This window comes from Theobroma umbraticum, unplaced genomic scaffold, assembly GCF_002168275.2.
Source record: "Theobroma umbraticum cultivar Fairchild unplaced genomic scaffold, ASM216827v3 scaffold_20.0, whole genome shotgun sequence".
NCBI classification, from domain to species: domain Eukaryota; kingdom Viridiplantae; phylum Streptophyta; class Magnoliopsida; order Malvales; family Malvaceae; genus Theobroma; species Theobroma umbraticum.
The window spans coordinates 2,762,030-2,784,353 of NW_018397266.1; the positions used below are offsets into that span (position 1 = coordinate 2,762,030).

The 22,324-nt window shown below is 36.7% G+C and overlaps 2 protein-coding genes across 2 annotated transcripts; one reads left to right on the top strand and one right to left on the bottom strand.

Annotated features, from left to right (window-relative positions):
• Nucleotides 1–2,905: 2,905 nt before the first annotated feature.
• Nucleotides 2,906–5,913, top strand: LOC110423254 (DELLA protein GAIP-B-like). Its single transcript, XM_021437415.2, has 2 exons — nucleotides 2,906–5,267; nucleotides 5,583–5,913. Exon 1 carries the CDS (start codon nucleotides 3,315–3,317, stop codon nucleotides 5,157–5,159), a length of 1,845 nt encoding a protein of 614 aa, XP_021293090.1. The 5' UTR covers nucleotides 2,906–3,314; the 3' UTR covers nucleotides 5,160–5,267; nucleotides 5,583–5,913.
• Nucleotides 5,914–20,539: 14,626 nt separating this feature from the next.
• LOC110423373 (uncharacterized protein At4g22758-like) lies at nucleotides 20,540–22,186 on the bottom strand. The gene is made up of 2 exons (XM_021437592.2): nucleotides 21,199–22,186; nucleotides 20,540–20,945 (listed from the first exon to the last, which is right to left on the bottom strand). Exons 1-2 carry the CDS (start codon nucleotides 21,428–21,430, stop codon nucleotides 20,764–20,766), a joined length of 414 nt encoding a protein of 137 aa, XP_021293267.1. The 5' UTR covers nucleotides 21,431–22,186; the 3' UTR covers nucleotides 20,540–20,763.
• Nucleotides 22,187–22,324: the final 138 nt, after the last annotated feature.

The following is a 22,324-nucleotide window of genomic DNA, read 5'->3' on the forward strand; positions in this document are numbered from 1 at the left end:
GTTTATATTAAAATTTATTTTTTTTAAAAATTATTTGATCTGATAATAAATGTATATATTTTGTTTTTAAATAGTAAAGTTTGAATTTTTTTTAAAGGAAAAAGGTATAAAAAAATTAAGACTATATAATTTGAAAATATAAAAAATATTAATATTAAAAAATCAAAATTTTGACAAACTAATGTGATAGAAAAGAGTATTTTTTACCACTTCATACATGACATTAACAAGAAAAGATATAAAGAGTATATTTATAAGTGAAATTAAGTTGAAACACAACACCTTTTTGGGTTGGCCCTTTTGGTACAAACCCTTTGGTTTGAGCACATATAATGTGAAAATAGGTGTCAGTGACGGGACGTCGACCCTCCAGGCCATGGAGTGAGCGGCCTCCAAGGTTGGGATGGACCCCACTGGAGGTGGAATCTTAACACGTGTAACGATCATTTGGTGGGTGGGGCCCACCAAACAGGAACAGTGCTGAGTACTAATCCTCCATCAAGATGTGGGCCATCACACGTGTAAGAATCACGTGGTGCCATGCTAGTGTCAGTTCAGTTTTCTTCAAGCCTTTTTTTTTGCCCTTTTAAAAGAACTTTGTTCGCCTGAAAAACAACAGTGTTCAGAGCAGGGAAGGGGTAAAAAAACGTAGGGCCCACTGTGAGTGATAACGTCAATTCGCTTTTTTTTGTTTTAAGAAAAGAAAAAAAAAAACAGAAGGGAAAGTGGCTTTCATTTTTCTTCTTCTGAATTGTGAGGATTACAAGGCAATCGGCCGTTACTAACGGCGTTAAGATGGGGGGATATCTTTTTCTGTTCCGGTGCTTGCTCCTCTGATGATAATAACATAGGGTTGAAGGGTGGGCAGTCGTCAGACGGTTGGGCGGGGCCGTTTTGGTCAACTAGTCTCCCTCATGTAGGGCATCCCCTGACATTTGATTATTCATGTACCTATTAATCACTTTCACGCGCTTACTGTATTTCACCAATTTATTTACTGTAGTATTATTTTCCATATATTTAACACAATCGAAAGTTGGTTCAGTTACTATGAACTGACATAATAGGTACTTTACAATTTAAATACCATCTTAAATCATGTACAAAACTAGATATAAGAATTGTTGACATTAATCAAAATAAATTGTCGAGAATCTTTGAGTGTGTAGAATTGTGATCAGGGTCAATAAACGGCAATTAAGCGCGGAGAATTATGGATTAAATCAAAGTGTAGACAATCTGCAATCTTGAAAAGATTGGGCAGCGAATTCTGTCGTCATATAATAGTGGTAGTTAGTGAAAAGATTGGCTACTCTGAGGTGAACGGCGCTCATGTCTTGTTAAAAAGGGATCAGATACCATACCAGCTTGAAATTGGGTGAGTTGAAAGGAGGGTGGCAGCCCATGAGTTCTTCAGTTTGGTTTGCCTCCCAATCATTTGGAACATCAGAAATTTATGAAAACTTGAGGGCTAGACAGCTATTTGCGCATTAGCGTCTTTGACGTCCATCGATTAGTACTTCTTAATTTTCATTAGTTCACACTCCTTTTTCCCGATACTCCTTCAGGCTACTTCCCTGTTTTCTATTTTTTAATCTTCGTCTTTACTTGCTTGAATCATTTAAGACAGATACAAATCTATCATAAATCAATTTTTATTTTTAAATTGTATATAATTTTTTTACTGTACTTTATAATCTGTTAAAAAAAAATCAAAAGGTTCAAATTTTTTTTACCGTTACTTTTTAATAATTTTAAATCTAATTACCGTAAATAAAATGGTAAATTCGTATCTTATCTCAAATTTTATTGATCCCATGAATTTATTCAAGAGGAAAGAGAGTTGGGGTTTTTCAAAGGCATTGGTCAAGGTGGAGTTTTGGGGGTACATTTTATCTGGTGATTTAACACAATTAAAACGGTTTAATTTTTGTTATGGTTTAACAAGTTGGCAGCCACCACGTAGGGGGCATCATGCATGCACCAAACGTTTTTGTTCTAGCGTTTTTAGTCCGTGGCAGCCGAATGATTAGCACCAAAGTTTACTCCATTGATGTACTTTAATTTTGGATAAATGACTAATTAAAAAAAAAATTGCGGTCAACCACATTAACCAAAAGAGCAAAAATTCAACCCTTAAGCCACAAGTTTTGCTTGAGCTGAGCTGAGCTATCCCGACTTTTTTGACCTTCCATAAGTTTGCTACAATGTACTAACACACAAACAACACGTTCTTTTAAGTTTTAACCCAAAAATGGTGGAAAGATTCGATTTTATGCCTACAAACTCGACCAAAAAGAAATATTGCAATTGCATGTGCTACTTAATTTGGTAAAATTACAAGATGTGAAGGGTTAATTTATTTATTACATAAATAAGTTTTAAGTGTCATACATAAATTAACCATAAAACCCAATATAGATGGTAGCCCCCATTATACTCTTAAAATCCCAACTCTAGACTCGGCTAACCTGTTATTCTAGTAGTACTGCTTGTAATTTTGTTACACTTTAGGTTACAAGCTTATGCTACTAAACTGGTCCTAAGCTGCAAATTGTAATGATTATGACCAGCCATTAATTACCAAAAACCAATTCCAAAAAAAAAAAAAAAAAGAAATCAAAGGAAGGGAGCAGCGTAGGGGCATTATGAAGGAGCCAGTAACATTGCTGAACCAATGACAGACTAAGCAGTTAAACCTAGTAACCAAACAGAAATGCAGCTGTAAATAAATTAAACTCTGCAAAAGAATAGCTATAAAAAGTAAAAAAATTCATTGAAGTGGTGATGACGGTATATCTGGCCCCGCAGTGGTTGTAATGCATTGTAAACCTATATTTTGCAAATTAGAAAAAGAGAAAAAAAAGGAGGAACATTTCATTATCAAGACCAAAAGGAATAATAAAGAAAAAAAACAAAGAAAAAGGGGATAAAAAATGTATATCTTCATCTTATCTGTTTGAGCTGTAGTTGTTGTAGTTTGCCTCTGTGGTTCATTGGAGGTCGCGCCCCATCACGAGCGTTTTTTTTTTCCTTTTCTCTTTCATTTGATTCCTTTTAATTTTTATTATTATTCTTGATAATTTTAATTTTTATCTTTTTGCTCTGATGATGAAGTGGGAGTAGTAGTGAAAAACCAAGCAAAACCCCCAATCCCCGATGCTCAGATTCTTCGCCCATTCATCTCTTTTCTTTGGTTTCTGAGCATCTCCACGCAAATCCATAGATACCCACCTCCCCCCAAACACTCAAAAAAATTAGCCCCGAAATTAGAGAACTAAGAAGAAGAGGATCATAAAATCAACGAGACAACCATGAAAAGAGACCACCATCATCTCCAACCCAACCCAGACCCATCGACCGTCGGCAGCTCCTCCGTATGCGGTGGTTCTACAACCGGAAAGGCCAAGATGTGGCAGGAAGAAGCCGCCCAACAAGACTGTGGAATGGATGAGCTTTTGGCGGTTCTTGGGTACAAGGTTAAAACTTCAGACATGGCAGAAGTGGCTCAAAAGCTTGAGCAGTTAGAGGAGTTTATGTGTAATGTTCAAGATGATGGGATTTCACATCTTGCTTCCGAAACCGTTCATTATAATCCTTCCGATCTGTCAACTTGGCTCGAAAGCATGCTCTCTGAGCTTAACCCTCCCTCCGCTTTTGATCCTGTTGTCGCTGCTGGTCCGGCTGCGGCGGCGTTGGATGATTCGTTTCTTGGTCCGGCTGAGTCTTCGACTTTAACGACGTTGGATTTCGACAACAACAATCAAAAAGATCAGAAAAAAGGGCAACAACTCTTTGAGGAAGCTTCGTGTTCAGATTATGATCTCAAAGCAATTCCTGGTAAGGCTATTTATTCTCAAAAAGCCCAAACACATGATTCCTCTTCTTCTTCCACTCAAAACAACGTTGTTAAATCCGAAAAGCGCTTGAAATCCACATCCGGGTCGCACTCGGATATCTATCCTCCTCCTGCTTCATCATATGGAATTCCGGCTGAGTCAACTCGTCCTGTAGTCCTGGTTGACTCACAAGAAAACGGAATCCGGCTCGTCCATGCTTTGATGGCATGTGCAGAAGCTGTCCAGCAAAACAATCTTAATCTCGCCGAAGCGCTGGTAAAACAAGTTGGGTTTTTAGCGATTTCTCAAGCTGGGGCTATGAGGAAAGTGGCTACGTATTTTGCTGAAGCATTAGCTCGAAGGATTTATAGACTATATCCTCAAAACCCACTCGACCATTCTTTATCAGATGTTCTTCACATGCACTTCTACGAGACTTGCCCTTATCTAAAGTTCGCCCATTTCACAGCTAACCAAGCGATTCTCGAAGCTTTTGAAGGCAAAAAAAGGGTTCACGTCATCGATTTTTCGATGAACCAAGGCATGCAATGGCCTGCTTTGATGCAAGCCTTAGCGTTAAGAGTTGGTGGTCCACCGACTTTTAGGTTAACTGGGATTGGACCTCCCAGCCATGATAACTCGGATCACTTGCAAGAAGTTGGTTGGAAGTTGGCTCAATTAGCTGAAACGATTCACGTTGAGTTTGAATATCGTGGGTTCGTGGCTAATTCTTTGGCCGATTTGGATGCTTCAATGCTTGATCTTAGACCTAGTGAAGTTGAAGCCGTGGCTGTTAACTCCGTTTTTGAGTTGCATAAATTGTTGGCTCGTCCGGGTGCTATTGACAAAGTTTTATCCGTGGTTAAACAGATGAAGCCGGAGATTGTCACTATTGTTGAGCAAGAAGCGAACCATAACGTTCCGGTTTTCTTAGACCGATTCACTGAGTCGTTACATTATTACTCGACCCTTTTTGACTCGTTGGAGGGGTCGGTGAGTAGTCAGGACAAGGTTATGTCGGAGGTTTACTTGGGGAAACAGATTTGTAATGTGGTGGCCTGTGAAGGGGTGGACCGAGTTGAGAGGCACGAGAAGTTGGCTCAGTGGAGAAATCGGTTGGGTGCGGCCGGTTTTGCACCGGTTCATTTGGGCTCTAATGCGTTCAAGCAAGCTAGTATGTTGTTGGCTTTGTTTGCTGGGGGAGATGGGTATGGGGTGGAGGAGAATACTGGGTGTTTGATGCTGGGTTGGCACAGTCGCCCACTCATAGCAACTTCTGCTTGGAAAGTCGCCAACAAAACAACAGCTACCGCCCACTGAGTTTGTGTGTTGACTCAGTGAGTTAGATTCAAGTGCAGTTTGGTCCCTACCAAACCCTATCTCGGTGGCTGTCTGTGTTCTATTCTGAGCTGGGTGCCTTCCTGCCTGGTGAGAATGAGACCCACCAATCCCGAACCTGTTTTCCCCCTCCCCCTTCCCCTTTCTTTTTCATTTTTAATTTTCATTTTCTAAATTTTCAGTCCATTTTTTTTTTAATTTGAATCTTCAGCTACCTCTGGTTAGGATATTTTTCTTCGCCGGTCTGTTTTTGGTTGGGAATCTTCTGTATTTTCAGGGTGAATCAAAAAGAGTCAATGTATTTATTTATATATATATAGCTTTGGTGGAAATAAAAAAGATAGAACTTTCTTTCTTTTTGGCCTTATTTGCTGGGGAATTGACATGGTTTTGTTATGATTCAAGGGAAAGAAAAAGGAAAAAATGCAGAAGCCTGGTTGAAAGCCCAACAGTTTGTACAGTAAGCTAATATTCAACAGTAAGCTTATATTCCACTGTCAATATCCCAGCTTGCTGGCTGCAGGAAGTGAGGCAGCACTGAAAATTTACCAAATCTGTGATACTGCTTTTGGACTTTGAACAAAAACAGCGGCAACAACAATGAAGCGTTAGCAGAGCTATTGAAGTTTGCGTTATTATTATTATTGTTAAATATTTTTCAAGTTGAAACTATATATTACATTCCCAGATAATAATACTATTACAGGAGGCCTCCTTTTATGTCAGGAACAGGAAAGCACAATCATAAGGAAGTGAAAAAAGGCTCACTTATGTCAAGTTCTTAATTATGGTATTAACTTTCTTGAAAAGGTTCCCTTTCTCGTCTTCTTTTTGCTCACAACTTCCTCACTGATTTTCTCTTTTATCAAACCTTTCCCCCTCTCCTTTTCGTTTATCCACTGGAAAAATAAACCAAAAATACACAGTTATGTTTTGTACCCCCCTTGTTTTTAACCATTAGGTACCTTTGCACTGATAATTGATTGTGATGGCCAGTTCTGCACTTCTTCAACCTTTTGATGACTCAGAAAATTTGAGGCCTGTCAGCTAATGCATGCATATCTAATAGTATATCAAATTAATTTAATATTTGAATTAGGAGATTGAGGAGGTCATGTCTTGGCCTCGAGTTCTGCTTCTTAATGCTCTGTAACACGATGGAACCAACCAGAAACTGTAACAAGGGAAGATTTTGCTGAGAGATATTTAGGCGTGCAAGCTGTAAAGAAAAGAGAAAATTCTCTCATGCTGTATCTTTATAGACATCTTATTCCCTTCCCCTTTAGATGAACTCAGATTGACGAAGCCTAATTCCCCATAATGGGATTGGCTAAGTGAATCCCAATGCTCCTTGTTTTGCCATGTCATTATGTCGACACCTAAATAGGATCTGCTGCCCACCACTTTGATGGATCCTAAAAACAACAAGTCACCATCTCTCATGGGTTTTAGCCACTTCGTTTTCAAGGAACTTCCTTTTGTTAGTGGATGCAAAGCAAGTTCATGAGACTGAAATGAATGGAATTCAATTCTAACAGCCCTCATTTTTGTCCAAACACGTACAATACCAAATATCTTTTTCTTTTTACTGATGGAAGTTAAATCTTTGATACTCATACTTCTTTTCCATTTTTATGTCAGTAGAATTTGCAGCGTGGAAAAGGATTATATGTATATATGTATATATATATATATATATATATGTATATATATATTTATATATCTATCCGTACTGCAGGCTAAACATCATCAACTACAACTTGCATAATAATCTGAGTGTATATTTAGTATACCGATTGTTATCCCTCCTTTCAAAGGGTGAAGGTCTAAAGTTTGGAGGTTTTACACTTCATTCAAACATTTTTATATGTATCAAGACAAAGAAAATCAAACTCGAATATCGTATTGGTAAATATATACATATTGCTTTTGATTCAAACGTACCAAGAACAATATTAAACTCATACTTATGTATGGGTGTTTGTCTCTGTCTGCTTTCTTTCTCCACCTTTTTGGTGAGTAAATGATTAGTAAAATGACTCACACCTGGATCTATCCAATAAGATAATTGACATTATGAAATATGGGCGGAGGGTGCTCAGAAACTTATTGTAGCAAAGCAAAGAGATGCCCTATCCCCCAGGCCCCATGCCCCATTTTATAGGGGAGATACATAGATATATCAAATAAATGATTGCAAAAACAACAAGAGAACTTGATTGCTCAGGATTTGTCAACCCCAGAGGAGGCATTAAATTAGTATTACACAGACTAGTAGATGAGAGGATGCATGAAAGAAATGCCACCATCTCATATTAGTCTTTAGGGATTGGACCAGCTAACACTACATAATTTTGGTGCTAAAAATTATATGAGGGACAATTATTTGTATTATTATAATGTTAATGTACAACAAAGCCATGAAAATTCTTTATTTGACCAACTGGCCAACTTGCATGCGGTTTTGGGGATTCTGAGCTGAACCCCACTTCCTCACTGATCTTTGGAGATCACATCACAACCCATTTCAAGCCTTGCTTTTTACTCACTTTTCCCATTCCCTGCAGCCAAAAGAAGAAAATTTGAAAAGACGAGAAGGGTACAGGTAACTTTCCTTTTCCTTTTGCTCGAAGAAAGGAAAGGGTTATTTGATATTATTTTCTTCCTTCTTTTTTCGATGGAGATGTGGTCCAAACTAAAGTCCTTGCATGTTTACTAGAATACATGAGGAAAGCCAAACCAACTCACAATACTTGATGATTTTTTTAATTTGAGAAAGCTATGGAGACAGGTTGAGAATTGATGAAAAATGCTGTATTAGGACATAGAAGCTAAGCGAAAGGAATAAAATCTGGGCTAGAAAGCAGGGCAGTTTTTTCAACAGTAGCCCCTTTGTCAGGTTGAGAATTGATGAAAAACCCTGTATTAAATTTAGGACATAGAAGCTAGTGGAAGGGAAAGAAATCCGGGGATGGAAAGCAGTGCAGGAGCCACTTGCCCGTGCATGTTTGCTTTTCAAACATTCTATGCAGTCATCGTTAAGGTCAGAGTCGCTCGTGATTTTGTTACACTTGTGCATGTCGGGCGCTAGAATGTGACTCTTCCGCTCTCTCGTTCTTTGACCATTCAATATTCATTGTGCCATTCAACATTCAACACGTTTTATCATAAATACTCAGGCCGACGAAGAGTGAGAAAGATCGATTGCTATGCGGACTCAGATTGCCTGAACAAGACCTTCGCTCCCACTTTGTCTACAGACTTCTTCCATTGTATCCAAATCCATAATATCATGTATTTGACCTAATGATTTGGTCATCAGTTGAGAGTTAGAAACATAAGAGATTTGGTTTTTGGTCATAATCAGAAGCTTTGTTATCTGAAAAAAAATTTAGATACAGAATTAGAAACCATTGAAACTTTATGACGGACTCCATCTCCTTCAAGCCTAAGTTAACTTTTGAACAGCACGTGGGGCCGGAAGCCCATCGATAGGTAGAATATATACCCAAGAGGATGGAGGCATGTTTACCCAATTAGACAGGCACATATGTCTCTTTTCTTGATTGAGTTGCTGGCTATCTAATTTGTCGGTTTTATTTGCTTTACACTTAACACCGCTAGCTCAACTTTGCTGCGCCAATTCTTCTTATCTATGCTTGTATACCAATGGCACAATTCGTCAATCAAAACATGACTGACTTGAGCTGATACACTTAAAACAATTCTTCAGAATTTCTACCATGACAGCTTCTTGTGATTACCCCAATTGCAGCCTCTAAATGTTTGTCATTGAAAGCACCATCTGTATTAACGTTCTTCACCCACTCTTTTTCAGGTCTTTTCCATACATATTCTTTGTTTCCTTCCTGTCCGTCTATCTGATTTTTTCCATTCTGCTTATTTATTTCCCAATGTTCAGCTATTGCCCATTGATCTATTGTATATATACTGTCATTTTTGCATCGAGCACCTTTTCTTTTGAAACTGGCCTCACATCTGCTTTCCATATATTTTTGCATGTAATTGCTGTAAAAGTCGACACTATATCTGTTTTTCCTTAGCACTATCAATTCTTCCATTTGACGAACCTTTGTTAGCAACCTAGCCAGAGTTCTAATTGCCTTCTGATCAACTTTGTAACCCAACCCTCTCTCTAACCAAACTGCTTTCACCTAATCACACCGTAAAATGACATGTTCAATGGTTTCTTCTTCCTTCTAACATAAAGGACACATGGAATCGGCTCTTATCTTTTATTTTTTTCCCATGGATTCCTAAAGGTTGTTACATCCCTGGAGCATGCTCTCCACAGAATATTCCTAATCTTATGTGGAACTTGTAGCGTCAATACCAATTGCCGTACATCTTTTCCAATTGCGTGGGATGTTGAAGGCACCGTTGCATTCCTTTCTTAACAGATTTTCCTGTCTTCATCTGCTTCCAGTGCCTGGTAGACTGACTTCACATTGTATTCACCATTGGTAGCCGTGGTCATAATATTCTATCAGTCCCCCATTCTTGACATACTAGCATATGCTATATAGCTATCTTCTGTTCATTATTTAATATATTCTGGATTCTTTCTAGCTTCCAATGTCCGTCCCTTCTATTTATTATTTCAGTCGTCTTCTGGGGTAGTTTTCCAACATTCTCACTGTCATTTATCCTAAGAGGATTGTAGTTAGGAACCCATCTATTAGTCCAGATATTGATGTTTTCTCCTCCCATTACTTGCCATAAGTCCTTTTAAAAATCCCCGCCGTCAAGGATGCTAGTCCATGACTATAAAGCCCTTGCCCCCTCCATTTTCTTTTTCGCATCCAGCATTGAACTTCTTGGAAAATAGATTCCATTGAGTATTCTTACGCAATAAGCAACTGGATTTTGTAAGATTCTCAAACACTGTTTAATAATGTCTTGTTCATTATTTGCGGGTCCCTAAATCCCATTCCACCCGTATCTTTAATCCTTGTGATTCCTTGTCAGCTAATCCAATGAGTTCTTTCCTCTTGTTGTTGTCCCCGCCAAAACCTTGCCATCGGCCAATAGCTACTTTTATTTCTTCACAATTCCCTTTTAGAATCTGAAAATAGCTCATAACATGTATAGGCATGGCACTTGCAACTGCCTTTATCAATATTTCATTATCTCCTTATAGGATAACAGCCGCTGCTGCCAATCTTGTAGCCTCTACTTCCTAATGTAGTTCATTGCCTCACACTTAGAGAGGGTATGCCCAATCAAGTACCAGGGTTCTCAGCTACTTTATCTGTAACCAATATACCATTTCTTGCCTTGTCGTTACTGCTGAATATTATGTTGGTATAATCTCACTATTTGTTAAAAAAAATAAAATATTAAATAATAAATTAGTTAAATGTATAAAATTGGTTTAATCCAATCAAACCCACCTTAGTTGAAGATACTCTAAAGAAATAAAATTAGTTCAATCTCAAAGTCAATTTAACTAAAGAGTTGATAGATTTTTGACCAGTTCATGATTAGCCAGCCTAATTGTTATTTTTGGCTGAATATTTCGTTAGTTCTCGATCGAACCAATCCGACTAGCTGGTCTGATTTTTTTTTTTGAATAACTGATCTATTATTCACATGTCAAAGATGGGGAGAATCACCCCAAAATACAGCAAAAGCTATGGATGACAAAAACGATCCATAGCACCCCATATCCATCAAGCCACCACGATCCAATACAACACTGAACCCCAAGAAAGGGAAGACACCAGAAGCAGAAACCACTGTAAACCACGAAAAACACAGCCCCTATACATACACCCTTTTGAAGGATACGGGGGGAGATAAGTGCCTATGATCACTAACACTATACAGACCCAACCACTCACAAAAATCAACAAAAGCCTGATCACACAATTCCCCTATAATCTAGCACTTAACACAGCAAATATGTAGGAAGCAGCATCAGGAGGGAAACAACATTACGTGCCATTAACCCTATCATAGAAAACCCATAAGAGATCATTAGTACTCGTAGTCTCAGCTTTAGCTAGCGAATCAGCTAGATCATTAGCTGATCTTAGAATTTTAATGATGCTTCAGTCAACAAGTTCAGATTTGAAGAAATTAATTTTCATAGTGCCCGTCCTTAGCCTCCAAAAAGCAGTCGATGGATTAAGAATCCAATCCATAGCCTTTTGAGAATCACTTTCAAGCACAACATTGTAAAATGCCCATCTATAAGCAACAAAAACCTTCAGAGCTTTACAGATAGCCTATATTCAACAGTATTTGCATATGAGAGTTCCACATGGGAAGAGAAAGTGATTAACCCTCGACCATCATGGTCTCTAAGGCGCCACCAATGCCTGCAGCACTTGGGTTATCTTTAGAGGCTCTGTCAACATTGAATTTCAGAGCGCCAAAAGGGGGAACTTGCCACTTAATTGTGGGTTTGACAGGTTTGGTTTTGATCGGGGGGTGACAAAAGTTAGGAGATCTAGTGAGATGTGAAATAGATAAATTGGCATTAGGTCATTTTGCATTGGCCCAGCATGCGACCTTATCACATCTCATTTTCTAAAAAGTTCATGATCAGAATATGAACTTATGTGAGTATAATCCACTAGGCTCAAACAAACTTAAACCATTAATGCATAAGCTAATTATCTATTGCGTTCATATAATTTTTCATTTATAATTAAGAATATGCAAATGTTTCTTTAAAACCACTACATTACGGAATTTCTCAATGTAAAGTGAGATATTTATCACATTTCATATAAATATTCACAAAGTTAAAATAATTATAGTTTGACATGCGTCCCATGCTTATATTGATATGGTTCGCTCACCATAATCTCAACATAATATCCGAAATGCAAACAAGGATGACTATGCTGACATTTATTTACATAATCAAATTCAACCTTAACATAACAGTTCAAAGACTTGACTAGACACTTATAGACTGCAACAACATCGGAAGGAAGGCTCCACCGTGCTTACCACCAATTAAGTAGGCTATTCCTCCACAAGTTGCCTAGCTAGCTACTAATCTGAAAAATAAAATAGGGAAAAATAATGGGTGAGTCACAAAAACTCCTCAAGTGGATATAGGGAAAGAGACAAACCAAAGGAGAAAGTTTTTGTAATAAATTATACTTTGCAAAAATACATGATAAACATATAAATCCTTTCAATGACCATAACTTCGTTTTAACATTTTCATAAATGCATTTTAAAGCTCAAATAGCATAAAGAGTCAATAACATATAAAGCTGAACTTATAAATCATTTGCAAGGAAAAATCAGAAAGGAGCTTTCGAACTCACATATTCAACATCATTCATTCATAACATGAATGTATCATCTAATCATGATTCACATCATCATTTCCACATAAGCATAACAATCATCAAGTCACCATTCTTAGGCATTGCAATATCCATTATACGATTAAGATATCAATACATACTATCAACAAGACAAGGGGAAAATGGATACCTTTGCCCAATTCATCCCTGTGGCATTCTTACCCCCACACTAGACTTAAGGAGCGAAAAAGTGGTATGTTCGCCCAACTTGACTTTGCGATATTCTTACCCTCATATCAGGCTTTAATTAACATATCACACTATGAAATATTCATACAAGATCTTACCAAAATCAAGCATCAAATAGAAATTCATGACCTTCACATGAGTCTTGAAATGGTGGATATGTACTTATCCACATTCACATTTCTTACATTTTATGGGCATCTTATCATCCACATTCACTTTCTCAAGTAATGTTTCATTACCATACTAGCTTGTAGGACAGAGTAATTGAGAAACTTTTGAACAAAATCATTTAAAGGGGTTGTCACCTTTTATTGAAAACTAATATATAATAGAGATATTTACTATCACTTACTTTCAAAAAGTCAACTTCCACCAACAAACCCAATTCTACTCTAGTGAATTCCTTGGAGTTCCAGTCATTCCTAAACGTCCAACAATCACAATAATTAATTCTCAACTAAGATTCACATAGTATTCATTCTAAGCTCTTTCTAAGTTATTTGACTTCCTCCAAAACTAGTTTTTTAGACTAAGTTCATTGCTTTACAAATATCCATGTGCTAGAAATTTATAAACTAATCATCCTTACCTTAGGTGAGCTTTAAATAAGGAGAAAAACCCCTTAAATCCTTTAGTTTAAAGTAAAAAAAAAAATCTGGACAATACATAATAATTTTAGAATTGAAAATCCAATATTTTAAAGATTTTAAAGTGAAAAAACATTACCTTTGTGGTTAAAAATCAAACCCAAGCTTCTAATCTCAAAAATAATTATTTGGCTTGAAAATGAGTTTGAAAGGGTTTTCAGTTGAAAGAATACTTGAAAAAATAGCTGCGATCACCAACCCTCATAAAATGTGACATATTTATAAGCTAGGACAAGAAAATATGTTTTTTTTCTTTTTTATTTTTCTGAAAATAGCATCATCCATCTATAAATCGGAGTCATCTATCGATAGGTGGGCTTCAGGGTTCTTTTAAAAAACTTTCGGGTTACTATCTATCAATAAATGAACTTATCTATCAATAGTTAGGCTTGATCTATCGACAGATGTTGAATATTTATTAATAAATGTTCTTCAATATTTTTAAAAAACTTTTCTGGGTTTATTTATCAATAGATGAAGAAATCTATTGATAAATAAACTATAGTAAGTAAAAATAAATGTTAGAAACTTGTCCAATTGGATTCCTTTTAACACTAAACTTTGCAAATCATCCTAATACATCAAAACATAAATTTTTCTAAGATTAAAACTTAGTTTGAATGTTCAAAACATGAAACCAACATGCTTATCTAAGGATCATACATTAAGGTAGGGCTTCGCAAACCCTCAACTTAATTGTATCAAAAACTTGCGAACAATCCCATGATTTACCATTAAAGATTACCTCATTACACACAAGCCAAATGCTCCAAATGATAGCAGAAAAAGTCATCTCCCAAATAGTACCACTTTTTAGGGAGTTAATAGCTTCATTATGAAAGACTTATCAAAAGCCCCAATTACTAGCCTATTCATGCCATAGCCCCCAAGTATCCCTACAAGTAAAGAAAAGGTGCTCAATGGTTTCCAAGTGAGTGTGACATAGGAGGCAATAAGTTGAATTAGCCTTGAGCATGATTTTTCCTTTGATTACAAACCAGCTAAAGACTTCAACTTTTAAAAGGGTTGTATTGCTCCATAATATTTTCCAATGGTCAACTTTAGCATACTATTGCTCCAAAACAGTTCAACCAAAAGAACTTGTACTGTAAACACCACTTGGCGTTTGTTTCCAAAGTAGTTTATCATCAAAGTCCTTTCCCAATGTTTGCTCATTGAGAAGGTTTAGAAAAGAGTCCCATTGCTCAAGCTCGCATCTAAGAGGACTTCTTCTTAAATTAATGTGCCAATTTCATTCGTTATTCACCCAAGTACCAAACTTATCAATTGTGCCTGCTTTAGTATTAGCCAATGCATAGAGTCATGGGAAATGATCTTTAAGAGCAATTACATCGATCCACTGCTTTTTCCTAAAGTCAATATGTTGCCCATTACCAAACACTAAAGCCATTCTTTCATTAATAGCATTGTTGGTGGCATCATTCTGAAACAAAGGCTTTATTGTGTTGTGGCAAATACTTGACACCATTTTACAACTCCTAGTAGAAGGCAACAAGTTTTTATTGTTATAACCAGTCTTATCAATAATGACTCAAAGCCACAAACTCCCTAACTCATTCTCCAAAGTGCTATATCCGCTTGCTAATAAGGACACTATTTTAAGGTTAAGATCCATGACTCTTAGGGCACCTAGATCCTTTCGAGGGTAAATTTCAAGCCAGCTAACAAGATGCAACTTTCTCGTATCATTAGTCTCACCCCTATAAAAAATGTCTCTGGATTTCATCTAGTTTTTCTTTGATGCTTGCAAGAAGTTGAAAAATAGACATATAAAATATAGGTAAACTACAGAGAATGGAATTAAGAAAAGTGAGCCTATCCTCAATCGAAAGATATCTTGACTTCCAAATAGAGGTTTTAGTCTTGAACTTATCCACTAAGGTTGCCACTTCTTAAAGGAGTTGGCTTTTCCTTCTAATGGTAATCCCAAATAAATAGAAGGAAGGGATCTAACTTACAAGACATTTGATTAGCCTAATTAGCAACTCGCTCACTGTCTAAGTCCACACCTAAAGGACACTTTTGTTAAAATTAACTTTAAGTCTTGAAATGGTCTGAAAGCACATCAAAATATGTTTAGCATTAAGCAAAAATCTAAATTCAAGTTTGTAGAATAATACCATATTATCGACGAACTTGAGATGAGTGATGGAAAGACCATTTCTTTCGATATTGACCCTTTCAAAAATCTGTTCACTATCAATTGTTTGTAGTTGCATGCTAAGCCCCTTAACAGCGAGATTAAAGAGAAAAGGAGAGAGGGTGTAGCCTTGTCTCAACCTTCTCTCCATATGAAATTGATGTGAAGGGGTATCAAACGAAAGCAATGGATATGGATGCTACAGTCCAAGATCTCGACTTCATACCAAATCCCATATTTTTCATGATAAAGTCAAGGAATGTCCAATTAACACAATCAAAAGCCTTCTCGAAATAGATTTTGAAGACAAGCCTTCTAATATAGTCTTTCCAAAGGTGGTTAACAATTTCATTCACAATAAAGGTACAATTGAGCAACTGTCTACTTTTAGTAAAGGCAAATTGATTTTCTCTTATGATGTCCTCCTTTACACCTTTAGAGGATTTGCAAGAGTTTTTGCAATGATCTTATAAAGGCAGCTAACCAAACTTATGGGGTGATACTCGTTGACAAAAGTTGGACAGAAGCACATAGGAACAAGTGTGATAAAAAAATGTTAAGACATCTATCAATAGTGCTAGTACTATAAAACATTTAGATATACTTCATGATGTCATCTTTTACCACCAACCACTGCTTTTTAAAGAAATTAAAGCTGAAACCATATGGTCTAGGGGCTTTGTCACCATCATAGTCTTGAATTGCTTCTCAAAGTTTAGCTTCAGCGAAAGGGCTTTCAAGGTAATTTATCATGCTATCATTGAGTTTCCTGAAATTACCATCAAATTCTTTGATGTCAATGCTAATTTTCTTGCTATAAAGATTAGCAAAATGGTTAACAATCCTTTCTAGTAAAATCTTTGGATCCTCCACAACACAACCATTAACCACCAGCTTTCAAATTTTATTAGTTCTCCTTCGCGTAGAAGTGATTGCGTGAAAGAATTTTGTGTTGCGGTCCTTTTCAAGGAGCCATTTTATTCTCACCTTTTGATGCCGGCTTCTTTCAATAGCTCTTAGTAGCTTCCATCGTTCCCCCTTCAGTTTCAAAATTTGACCCCTGATATGCTAGTTTGTCAAATCTTGCTTAGCTCTATTTCGACATCATGAATGTTCTGTTCCATCAATATGATTTTCCTGTCTCCAACCGAATAAGTAGCTCTTTGCCAATCTCTAATCTCATCTTTGATCCCTTTGAGTCTATGCCAGATGCTAACCCTTTTATGACTTAGATTTTGAGTATTCTCCCAAGCCTTGAGGAACATATCTTGGAAGTTGACTTTGTCCATCCATTGATTAAAAAACTAGAATGGTCTTGGACTTTCCTCATTCAAGACAATGGAAGAAAGAATAGGGTTATGCTCTAAAATAGATCAAGTGAGACAATCTTGATGAAGGTTAGGACAAATTTCTAGAATACAAAATGCAATTAGAAACCTATCAAGCCAGCAAAACGTCACCTCTTCTCTATGACCGTCCATGTGAACTTCCTCTCGCTCATACAGATCAATCAACCCAATTTCTTCGATGAATTCAATAAACTATTTGTTACATTGTCATTAAAAGTAGCTCCTATTTTCTCCTCTAGATTCCTAGCGACATTAAAGTCACTCCCTACCAGACAAGGCACGTCATATTCTTGAGTTTGACAGATAATTTCCCCTGAAGTAAGTTGGTCCGATTCAATATTAAATATGTAAATGAATGAGTCACCCTATCGTTATATCAACTAGTTTCCTTGATGACATGCTTTCATAGATTTTTATTATTAATATGTTAATGTTGAATAATTATGAAATCTAGATAGTTGTACCAATTCAATTCATTTTAAATCTAAAGATAAAGGTTAAGTTTACCACTTTTTGAAATTGCTGGCCTCAAAATTTACTACTCTAAACCTTTTTAATGCAATGTCACCGTTCTATTTTAATTTTTTGGGTGCATTTTTACCATTATTTGAATGAAAAGAAAAAAGTTCCATTAGGAATCTCAATTACTTGGTTACGTGGAAAGAAAAGAGTTTTACAAAATGCTAACTAGAGATGATAACAGTAATCAAATAAGAATAGAAATAATTGAATTTTCTCAAAATGAATGCCAACAAGGCCACTGATTTTTTTAATTAAAAATATATATTGTATATTTGAAAAAAAATCTAACTATTTTTATAATTTAATATAAAATTTTTATTTATAAAAAAATTATTTTTGTTTAATTTAGTCCAACTCATCCACTTTGTTATTATTATTATTATTTTTAACAAATGTGAAGTCATGGTCTTAATGATCAATATTTACCTTGTGAAAATGACGATTTTGCACTAAAAAAATCATTCAATGATGAAAAAGAACAGAATTCGTTAAATCCCTAAAATATTAAAATGTGGCTGTAGATAGGACATGTGCCAAATGATGTTGCAATCAAGCTCAAATATCGTAGAGAAGTTTGGTGCAACGCACGCACAGTTGCCTCCTTTATTCATGTGCATGTCTGAAACATGATAGGGAGTACAAAACCCAACCAAGAGTACAAGGTAAATTTCAATTCTATTCCCAGAGTGTTTAGTGGGCTTTAAGCCCAAATACTGGCCTAACACTTTCAGGCTTGACAGATGGTAGGGCTAGCCTCTATTTAGGTTTTCCAGGAAAGGGCTAGTTTGGAAATAGTTATAAAATTTTGAAGGGGTTGGAAAGTGGAGTTTTCAGCCTTCAGGGCCCCAATTGCAGGGTGAGGGCGTGTCGCAACATGGGGCTGCTCCCCACACGGTGGTCCGATCGGTTTGAAAGCGACTATTCTTTTAAGTCTTATACACCTAGAAATTGAAGTCAAGTCATGCAATTGAGATGATGATTATGCTCAATTCATGAGCAATTGTTGGACAAATTATGAGTAGAATGATTTTACAAATTTATCATAGAGTCAGAGTTGGATCATGTGGATGGGAATAATTTGATTTTGGTAGAGGGTTGATTCAGCAGTTTTCCTAAAAATACCTTAAGGTTTACAACTTGAAGTATCAAATTTGTAATGGAAATTTGAAACAACAAAGTCCATTACGAGAAAGAAAATAAGGGGGATATTAGAAAGAGTAGGTTGTCTTTGCCAAATTTTATTAGGTTGTGTTGGGCATTGCTTCGGCCTTACATGATAATGACACCTGGCATTTCGTGCAGGTTTTTTTAATTATCTTATTGTAAATATAAATTTTGGATATAAGTAAAGTAATAGTTGTATTTATTTAGTTAGGTTAATTAAATTATTTTCGCATATACATGATAAGGCAAGCAGTTTTGGATGGTCAGCACGATGCCGAAAACGCCCATTTGCTTCTCAAACGATGGAAGAAAGGCGCCTAAGAAAATCTGCGACTAGATATTTTTGTACCCACTGACCGACCATTGCTTCCTTTCTGAAAACGACTACAAGGAAAGGGAAAGAAGGTGCAGAGGCCCAAAGTTATTTATTTTTAGGGATGAAGTCTTATTTATTTTAGAAAGAATGAATGAATTGTTATATTTATTTTTACAAGTGAAAAATTTCAATATAAGAATTGGGAGTGCAAAAATCAGCTTGCTCGAACATAGTCAAAACCTTGATGCCGATCAAAAAGACAGAAAAAGAAAAACAAAAGCGTGGGCTGCAGCAGCCTGCAAATGCACCAAAGATACCAATCTCTAGTAGGGACAAAGCAATTGCACGGCCACGCTTTCAAGCGGATATGACTACTAGAATCCAATTCTCATATGGGGTCCATACAACAAGCGAGCTGTCTCCTATCTTCCTTTGATCGCCAGCTGACAATGGAACCAACAGTTTGCCAGCAAGAGGTAAAACTGGAAAAGCATCATAACCTAATTTAGAGCCATCCCATGCATCTACCAGAAGTAGTCCCGCATTTTGGATTTTGCATTTGCCGGCCGACCCTATTGCTGTTAATAACTTGAGACTTGAGCAGCTGCAAGTCATTAGAAACGAATGTATTTTGGACATGGTGGGATCCCACTTCTTCCATGCTTCCATACGACTCCGCACATTTTCGTCTGAAAATGCACCAATGAAATAAAGCACGGCTACCATGTGAGGGAGATATAGGGGAAAAGGACTACATTTTCAAGCTATATAATCATGAAAGCAACACTGCATTCCCATTTCTAATATGAAAAGCATGGGTAACAGATGCAAGTATTTTCAATCAAATTATAGGCAACCTTCCACAGTTAGGTCAATATTGGACAACTCATAAATCAAATTTTCAAGTGAAAGTCTCCGAAATACCATGGAAGTTAAAATCCCACAACAACAAAGATGAGTCTGTCTACAAAATCAACTTGAATCTTTCAACTAGTGACATGAGACCAACTATGATTTATACAGGGCATTAAACCTGTGATTAGTTTATTTCTGACTCTAGTAACCATTTCTTGCAAGATTGATAAGAATTGGTCCCCCATTGTGCACCCCAACAGTAGCAATTGAAGTTGGAAACAGGGGACAGACTACTCCTTTTGGTCAAATTTTAAACAGAACACTACTGCCTCTTTTGATTCACCAACTATCTAAGATGTCAAAAGATCTTCAAAGTATCTAACAATCAGCTCCATAATAATAGACTATTAATCAAGACAAACAATTACAGCATCGGTGTGATTTTGGTCAAAGTTCAAAAATGAGTACCGCCTAACTAGATTCAGTTCTGAAATATGGAATTGATGAGATGACAAAAATTGAAATAAAAATTTTAAATTGTCATACATTGAATGATTTAATCCATAATACTCTCTACATCATATATTTCTAGCCATATGCAACTAGCAAATGAAAATCCCGCAAAGCAGCTTGTAAGATAACAGCGAATGACAACACGAAGGATATGGACAATTAAGAAGAGCTTTTCAGACAATGGATGTAAGCCAAACCCAATAGAGTTCCTCAATGACATAACTTTGATCATCCATCACAACCATTCAAGAACAGAACACAGCACTTTTCGAAAAAAAAAAAAAAAAAAGGAAATTAAGCACGCAAGAAATGTTCAATTTTATTGGAAAGCAAAAAAACAGAATAACACCTCGAATTTATTCCTGCATAACAATTCATGTCTTTCTCACGTGAATGAGAACATAGGGTGAAAAGATAACCAACATTCTACCATGGTCTTCCATGATAGCCTAAGTTCAGTCCTTAATCCAAACGTAAAGCTGATCCAAGAAATAAAGCTCATAAAGGATTGAGAATTATTAGTGGGAGGAAATCTTAAGATTGAGGGATTTATTAATCCATGCCTTCCAGTTCCCACTTCCCTTCCTAGTAATTGCTTCAGTAGACCTTCCATCATCTTCCATTTTCTCAGTCTTTGGCTTCTTGCACAACATGAAATTTCGCGCGCCTTGTGATCCAATTGTCTCCCATGGACTCAGTGCTGCAATAGAAATAGCAAGCATCAAAATCATAAATAACCCAACAAATTTTTCCAAGCAAAACGAAATTAATTCCGTATTTTCAAGGACATAGGTTTTAATTAACAACCCGGACTTGGCTTGGTGATTTTTACCCCGTAGCTTCAAAATTTATCCCAGAATTTCAAATAAACAAATTCAAGAAAAATTTTATTCTTAGGATTGAAATGAAAACTAACACGGCGCAATAATTCAAATGGATTTGTATAAACTTACCATCGGATCCAGCACTGGGGCAATAAAGGTGGAAATCATTAAGATCAGAGCCGAGAACAGGAAGCCGGCCCTCACGAGCATAGGATTTCAAAGCAGTATCAATGACAGCAGCAACAAGTTCTTCCTCGTTGACAACGAAACGGATCGGCCCTGCACTTCCCAAAACAGTGATGCTAATCAAGAGCCTGTTGCCCTTTGCACCCTGATTCTTCTTCTGCTTGTAAAGCAACATTTTTTCGACTTTATCAAAATCCAAAAAATCAAATCAACAAAAATTGAATGAATATTTCACCAACAACCAAGATTAGAAAACAAAAAGGGTTTATTTTGTTTTTTTTTATTTAAACAAAAAAAAATCTGGGTTATTGGTGGAGGCTAAAGATTTTCTGGGTTGTTTATGGGTCAAGGCCGAGGCAACGGTAGTACCAGCCTTCCTTGCAAGAACCGAATGCAAAAGCAGAGGCAGCAGAAACAGGTAGGAAAGCGCTCGCCCTTGATTGGCAAAGGGAGAGCATGAAATTACTACCACTCCGAATTGTTTCCACCATTCACAATAATACTAAAAGATCAATATTTTGATTCCAAATAAGAGAAAAGAAAAAAGGCAGAGAGAACAATTCTGGATACTGCAGATTTCGACTGGAAGGAGAGAAATTTTTGTTGTGGTTGGGAGAAGGGGTGAGAGGCAATGGTGGGTTTGTGAGGGTATTTAAACGAGAGAAAAAAGGGGCAGATTTTTTAATTGAGAGGAAAAGGGTTAGGGTTTCCGGTGGGAAGAAGTTGGAGCTTGGTGATTTTTATAAAAGGCTTTTTCAGTTTTCTGAATATATAAAGTTTGATTATTCCCTCTTTTTGTTTTGTTTTGTTTTGTTCGTTTCGTGAAAGTTGTTTCCGCGTTGATGACCGATTAGGGTCTGGCTACATACGCCGACCTTCCCTCCGAACCGAATACCCTCCCCCACCATACGCCTGCCATATTCTCTCTCTCTGTCGCAAAATTTACCTGTTGCACTTGCACAAGTATTCTTTTTCTCCTTTACATTTTCTTTTTCTTTTTAATGTTCATCTAGACCGGCCGGTCTAACCTCGTTGAACCGTATTCTTTTTAAATATAGTTTTTTTTTTT